Source organism: Trachymyrmex cornetzi, unplaced genomic scaffold (genome assembly GCF_001594075.2).
Source record: "Trachymyrmex cornetzi isolate Tcor2-1 unplaced genomic scaffold, Tcor1.1 scaffold244, whole genome shotgun sequence".
NCBI classification, from domain to species: domain Eukaryota; kingdom Metazoa; phylum Arthropoda; class Insecta; order Hymenoptera; family Formicidae; genus Trachymyrmex; species Trachymyrmex cornetzi.
This window is the reverse complement of record NW_017297103.1, coordinates 26031-33611: the sequence shown is the minus strand read 5'-3', so window position 1 is coordinate 33611 and position 7581 is coordinate 26031. Positions and strand designations below refer to the sequence as shown.

At 33.6% G+C, this 7581-nt stretch overlaps 1 protein-coding gene across 1 annotated transcript; it reads right to left on the bottom strand.

The window, feature by feature from the left end:
* Window positions 1-139: 139 nt before the first annotated feature.
* On the bottom strand, window positions 140-4958 carry LOC108761190 (thioredoxin-2). Its single transcript, XM_018507593.1, has 4 exons — window positions 4764-4958; window positions 1185-1301; window positions 979-1092; window positions 140-216 (listed from the first exon to the last, which is right to left on the bottom strand). Exons 1-4 carry the CDS (start codon window positions 4800-4802, stop codon window positions 154-156), a joined length of 333 nt encoding a protein of 110 aa, XP_018363095.1. The 5' UTR covers window positions 4803-4958; the 3' UTR covers window positions 140-153.
* Between the last annotated feature and the right edge of the window lie 2623 nt (window positions 4959-7581).

Genomic DNA, 7581 nt, shown 5'->3' with positions numbered 1-7581 from the left:
GTACAATATGTAAACAATGCAAATTATTTTTTCTATTTAAATAGCCATTCTATATTATTTATGTAAAATAGTAATTATATAGCTAATCCAGTATATCATTTTTACAGTTTTTAAGAATACAATATATTTAAACAATCGTGACGATTAATTTATTTATTTGTGTTTTTGGATTGTATTTTTTAATTTATCGTAATTTGCACCGGAAAAAGTCTCCAACTGAAAGCATTAACGATTTTATTTGATTAGTTATGAAATATAAATAGCTAAACACTAAGTATAAGCATATTCAGGCCTATGACGGTCAAAGCTAGATCTTTTTTGCCTAAATAATTCCCAGTGAATTATCTATATCCTATATATGTACATGCATATATGTATATCATATTTTTGTAGTTATTCAAACAGCGCGCCGAAATTTTTCCGGACTTTATCTAATGCAATTAAACTACTGCAATAATATCACAAGTTAAATTAAATTGACAATGTGCTGAAAACCTTAAATAAATTTATTGCGAAAAATAATACCGAGGCCCCGGTGGTCTAATGTCTTAGGACGCTCGTACGGGATACAAGAGATCCGGGTTCAAGTCCCGGCCGAGGTAATATTTTTCGCAATAAATTTATTTAAGGTTTTCAGCGCATTGTCAATTTAATTTAACTTGTGATATTATTGCAGTAGTTTAATTACGTCAGATAAAGTCCGGAAAAATTTCGGCGTGCAGTTTAAATAACTACAAAAATGATATATATGCACGTACATATATAGGATATAGATAATTCACTGGGAATTATTTAGGCAAAAAAGATCTAGCTTTGACCGTCATAGGCCTGAATACGCTTATACTTAGTGTTTAATTCTTGTCGGTCCGAATAAAAAAATCTTATAAATAGCTGAATTACTTCATTATTTCTTTTTATAATATTAAAGCGAGAATTTTTAATATTTAGATAAATATTTGATTCGAATTTAATACATACCACTTTGCCTTCCTTTATAAAAACAAACGTAGGCATACTAGATATCTCATATTCAGCAGCAATATCTTCACATTCGTCCACATCAACTTTAAGGAAAACAACATCCAGCATTTCCTATATAAACAAATCAAGATATTCGTGTTTTGAATTTCAATAAATCCATAGAAACTTGATTTAATAAAAAATTAATGTGGTATATATAAAACCTTTGACAATTCTTCAATCAATGGTCCAATCATTTTACATGGTCCACACCATACAGCAAAGAAATCGATAACCACCAAATTATTGCCTGCGTCTTTAAGTTTAATCTGCAAGTCATCCTATTAAAAAAATGAATATCATATCAGTTCCTTTCTGGAATATATATTTATTAATTGATGTGAATAGAAAGTACATTAAATTGAGAGAAATGCATTGCTTAAAGTATCATATGACAGAGTTAAATGAGATGGAAAGACGCGAGAAAAATTATTATAACTAAAATTGTTATTCAATGATAATAATACACATATTTATTAAATGAACGTAAATAATAATACAAATAAAAATTGTAATACAAATGTTTATTCGTCTAATAGGAAGATAGCTCTATATATATATATATATATGTATACACACGCACACACACATACAGGGTGTTCGGAAATTCAACCGACAACACTTGTGGGCAAGTAGAGCGGACTAAACTGAGTCGAAAAGTTCTCTACCATTTTGCAATTTTCGCAATAGAGTTAACAAGGTATTAATAATTAAAAATTGCCGAATGTTGATCTTTAATAATTTTTTTCTCAAATCACTATCAATTTTACTAGTAGAGAACTTTTCGAATTAGTTTAGTGCGTTCTACCTGCCCACGAGTGTTGTCGATCGAATTTCCGAACACCCTGTATATCTACAGACTTCAATGAACTTTCGTTAGTAAATCTACATGGAAAGGAAGTCCGAAATATATCTTTTTAGAAATGTTTCCTTTATCGTCGTAAAAAAGTGATAAATTCAACATTATATCCATGCCAAGCTTGTATTGACTTGAGCGGATGGCAATTTGAAATGCAAACTTAGGTAAAATTGTTTTCTTTACAAATTTTATATTTTTGTTATAACTTTTTAATGAAGCATTTGAAGACCTATGTACATTTATATGTATAACATTTTTTTCTTCTTTCAGCTCATAAACGTATTTATTTATTTTGGCACATATCGACACGATTAAATATCTCATAAACTACTCATTTTTTTTATAATCGTACCTTTAATACTTTTATACACAGAACAAGGAGATAAATCGATTGGTGTTGAGAAAACATGGTTGCTTTAAAAAGATATGTATGAAAATGCATAATTTTTTAAATATAAGCAGCTATGTATTTTCTTCATATCAATTGATTCATTTCATTACTCTGTGCATATTAAGGTACTTGCAGTATTAAGGTACTATTATAAAAGAAATTAACAGTTTATGAAATACTTGACACTTCACATGTCAATACGTGCCGGAATAAAGTATAAAATAACTTGAAAACTATTGATTTTTCGATAACTGTACTTTAATACTTTTATATGCGGAATAATCAGAGAAATTATATTATATATAATAAAAAGATTACATAATTTTAATTAAAAAAATAGTGATATTGTACATATGACCTTAAAAAATTGATAATTTTCAAAAATTAGTTTTACCAATATTTACGTCTTTTCAGATATGAACTTTTATCTGAATCATTTTTCCGTATTTTTCATATTTTCCGAGATAATCGACCTATGTATGTATATGTTCGAAATAAGTTACCGGAACTTTTTTGATAGTCACAACAATTTGCCTTTGGCCGGCCGTCCTTGACGTCTTCCATTTAGTGACACAAGTCGCCACAAGTATTGTTCCGTCTTCGCTACTCACGAAATGCAAAAAAGATAGAACATTTGACGACTTGTGTCACTAATGCCCAATTTCTTCACTTCCAGATAAGTTGCGGATAATCTTATCCAGGAGATATCTCCATTGTATTCTGGGAGATATCTCTTGGATAAAGTTATCATGGAAAGTACTTGTTAGCAATATACCTCATCATCGGTGCGCGTCAGTGCTTAAAAACTTAACGATTTATTACTTTTTTCATTACTTTTTTTTGGATGTTAAAATACGATTTTTCTTGTATATTACACTTATATTAACCAAATCTACGATAATTATCTATATCAATATTTTTTATTTTTTAACATATGCTTTTATCTTTAGGAAATTAAATTATACTCTACAAACTCGTAGAGTGTATTAAAAATCTTTATTAAACATTGTTTTTCAACATTAATGACCTTATTATAAAAGTGTATTCTAATATTCACTGCCAGTATTGAAAATATATGTATAATTCATTTTACACATATATCTATACAGATTTTCAATATTAGCAGCGAATATTGAAATACAGCTTAACAAGGCATAAAGTACAAGACTATTTCTATTATAAAAAAAAATATTTCTAGCCAATTATATACATAAAACAATAATGCTATTTATTGAATAATTATAAAGTTAAAGGATTTAAGTAACGATTGCGTTAGCGAACAATACAATAAGGGTACCTTTCATTTAAGATTTTAGAACGACACAAGTCGACACAATTATCGTTATTCTGTCTTTCTTTTCGTGAGTGACAAAGACAGAACGATACTTGTGTTTACTTGTATCATTAGATGGAAAGCATCCAAAGTAACGATAATAAAAAAAAAGGGGTTAACAAGTAATATTTTACTTTCCAATTTTTTGCTCATCGGCAAATGTGCTTAATTATTCAGGAAAAAGTAGGCATGCGACGTAACCACATTACGCACACCCGTTATTTTACCTACTTCGATTCGATGATTCAAGTCTTTGCGATTAAATGGTGACGCAATTAAAATCGTTCACGATTGACGTAATATTGAACGAATCATCCATCTCCACTTACAAGCATTAAACACTCGTATGCATCATTTCGTCCTTAACATTTGATAAACAAGGACGAAATTATATCCGCGAGCGTTGCAAACGTTAAAAATGTGAAAGACACTTTAATTAAAGTCTTTTCGCTTGAATTCGCGCTTTCGTATTATAGTTGTAACAAAAAAAAACAATCTCGCGTAATAACGCAATGCGGGATCGATCGTTTTCAAGGTCGAGAACTGAAACCGAAGTATATAGATTTCACGAACAAATATAATATGCGACAAGTGTAAAAGATGTGTCTCATGTTGGAATATTTATATGGTATATAACCTGCGGCATAGTCTACTGTAACTGTAAATTGTAACCATGTAGTTTTGAGGAAATAATCTAAATCTTTTTGCTTTGCGATAAGGAAACGATGTTACGTACGTGTCGTTCGTGTTTTCCGTCGGTGTTCGATTTCTAATTATTAACTTAATTTATAAATCTGAATTTTGATTTGTTTTAGAAATAAAAGTCCACGTAATCGTACAATATTACTTTGTCGGAGAAGCGCAACATATGTGCACCATTATTTCTTCAAATTGGTATTATACAGTAAATACTTTTTTGCTTTTCTCCCAGGTTCTGGCAACATTGCATATTTGCAGGACGGAGACGGAACGCCACCGCAATCCGCATCGCAACCGTTCGCTACTATGCGCGTGTGTGCGACGTACACGGTACACTCAAGGTTACCTTATCTCACACATCTGTATAAACTACAAGCATTGATTGAGGATATACATCCTATTCCACGCGGACACGGGTGATTAAATTCTTAATGTAGTAATACCAGTATAATACTACTTACAGAATTCTGAATAAGAGTAACCTCTCCTTCGTGACCCATTATTGTTAAATTAAAGTCAGTGGCGAATTTCCTTTTCAAAAAGCGAGAGCGTCACCGAACCTTTCCAAGCGTTACTGGTTACTGGTTACTACTAACGATCACTAACGAATAACGATTGCTGCTGACGCTGACCATCGCTGACGTCTGACGTTAAAGGTGCATTTTCATGTAGCTGTTACGCACAATAGAAGGAATAAGGAATTATGAATAAAGAATAAATGATTTCAACCTCTCAGAAACCGTGTATTCCGTGTATTCCGTGTATTCCGATGTATCCGATCTCTGATAGGTTAAAATCGTTTATTTTTCATTCCTAATTCCTTATGGCTCCTGCACACTGGACGTGGTAACGCTTGCCGCGCGGCGAAATGAGACGCGGTAACCAATGAACACATTAGGAGCTGTAACGGCTGCTGCACACTGGACGCGGAAACGCATGCCGATCGACAAAATGTGATGCGGTAGCCAATAAGCTTACACTCCTAACGTATTCATAGGTTACCGCGTCTCCAGTGTGCAGAAGCCATAAGCTCATTGGCTACAGCATTATGGCTCCGGCACACCAGCACGACGTTCGCCGCGCGCGACACGCGATATCCAATGAGAGTGTACCTTTAGAATGAGAATATCGGTAATGGTTACTGCACACTGGACGCGATGAACGATGAGCGACGAGCGATATCCAATAAAAACTCTGCTTTTTCTCACGTGACGACGCAAAGCAAACCTCTCATTGGATATCGCTCGTCGCGTCCAGTGTGCAGTAACCATAAAGCTGTACACTTATTGAATATCGCGTGTCGCGCGCGACGAACATCGCGTTGGTGTGCCGGAGGCATTACATTTTGCCGCGCGGCAAGTGTTTCCGCATCCAGTATGCAGAAGCCATTATTCCTTCTATTGTGCGCGCAGAGCTTAAAGTATGCTATAGTATTTCCCTAGCTTTTCGCACACGTTTCTTTTCAAGAATAGAGGCCCCTATTCGCTGTAAGATCCGTTTAAATTAACTAGGGCTATGTTCCAAAATTTCCTCTCCGAGGATGATTTTACTCTATATGCTATAGTGTGTACGTATTTCGAGTAAAATTTTCCTCTGAGAGGAAGTTATGAAACGTAGCCTAGATTAACAAAGTACCGCGAACTGTCGCCATTTTGGCTCCATGACGCGCGGTTATTCGAAACTTCAGACTCTTTCGCTGCGATTTTTGCAATTTTCAACCACAGCAACCGGGAATTTTCGATAATAACAGAATCAAATTAGAATAGCACTTCGACGCCATTTTGGCTCCAAATGCTAATTCAGTGAATATTCTCATCGTGGTACTTTGTTAATCTAGTGACTTTAGATTCGTTAAGACAGTAACGACATCGTTGCGCAGCTTTTTATACCATAAAATATCTGCGCAACGTTGTCGTTAATAGAGGCCTGTTCTTTTTGGTTGAACCTTTGCACCAGTTCTTCTTTCTTCCTTTTCTCTCCAAGAGGAAACAAGAGGAAGAAAAATGAACTAATGGCAAAAGTTCAGCCAAAAAGAACAGGCCTTAGGTCTATCCGACATGCTTACACGTTTTACACTCAGCATTTTCACTTTCTCTCTTTTCAGCGTCAAATATATATCTATATCATTTTAAGTGTAAAAAAGTGTAAGCCAGTCAAACAGACCAATTGTCTTGACGAGTTACAGAATAGAGGCACAGGGCTCCTATTCCATTGAATTATAATAATTATACAAGCATGCACTGCCGTGCTAATGCATTAGTTGAAAGAGTGTGAAAAACGTGAACGAGATAGCATGAGATAGTTTGACGGGTATACCTTTCTCTTTTCAACTATCTGCGCATGCGCATAACATAACGTTACATTCGTACTCAAAAGTTAAATTTACTTTCTTTTTTTTAGTCTTATATATATCTAGCTGATATGACTCTTATATCAATAAATTACAATTATTATCTTCATCCGATGTATATCTTTGTATGTAATTTATTTTATTCATACGACGCTTTGGTTTTAAATCACTCGTACATCTCACTCTATCCTTATTTACCGGTACTTAAAAACTTTCTAACTTGATTGTACGACAAAGAGAGGTAGTATACCCGCGATTTGCTGGCTCTTTCGGCAAGGGAACACATAACAGAAAAATAACAATAAAGGATAAAATAGCAGTTTTTTAGAATAATATTTTCTGCTTTAAAAACAAATTCTCTACTTAAAAAAATGTTAATTTTAATTCCAATTCATATAAAAAGGTACTTGTTTTTAATATCATAATTCACAGTCATTCATTCACAATCATTTTCTCTGCTTTACAAAAATATAAACACAAAATCTGTACTTCGAAAACAAATTTCCTTATATAAAGCCAGCAGCACACAGATGCTTGTTTTCTTACTGGATTGCTAGCTGGATTAGATTCTTGCCATGGTATTGGCTGCGATGCTGACAGTGCCAGCATCGCAGCCAATACGGTGGCAAGAATCTAATCCAGCTAACAATCCAACAAGAAAACAAGCATCGTGTGCCGCCGGCTTAATTTTGACGTTATTAATGAGATGCTGGAGTCTTCTTTTTTACCGATAAAGCAAGCGTTTATGTTAAATGCAATATTCTACGATTTAGTTGCACAGAATAAAAATTCCTTCTCCACTATTGAAATATCCGTGCTAATGTACCTGCTCCTGGTGTGTTTTGTGTCCAAAGCTGAGAAAAATAATAAATTACAGATTTCTGTATCCCCATCAGCTCACCAAACATTTACTTCGTAAAAAAATTATA

Bases quoted from the DNA above. Each gene is read 5' to 3' on its own strand.
- LOC108761190 (XM_018507593.1), bottom strand. From the start codon at position 4,802: ATGGGTCACGAAGGAGAGGTTACTCTTATTCAGAATTCT. The intron at 1,093-1,184 runs GTTTTATATATA...TTGTTTATATAG, and splicing joins TGATTGAAGAATTGTCAAAG to GAAATGCTGGATGTTGTTTT. The intron at 217-978 runs GTATGTATTAAA...TAATGCTTTCAG, and splicing joins TTATAAAGGAAGGCAAAGTG to TTGGAGACTTTTTCCGGTGC.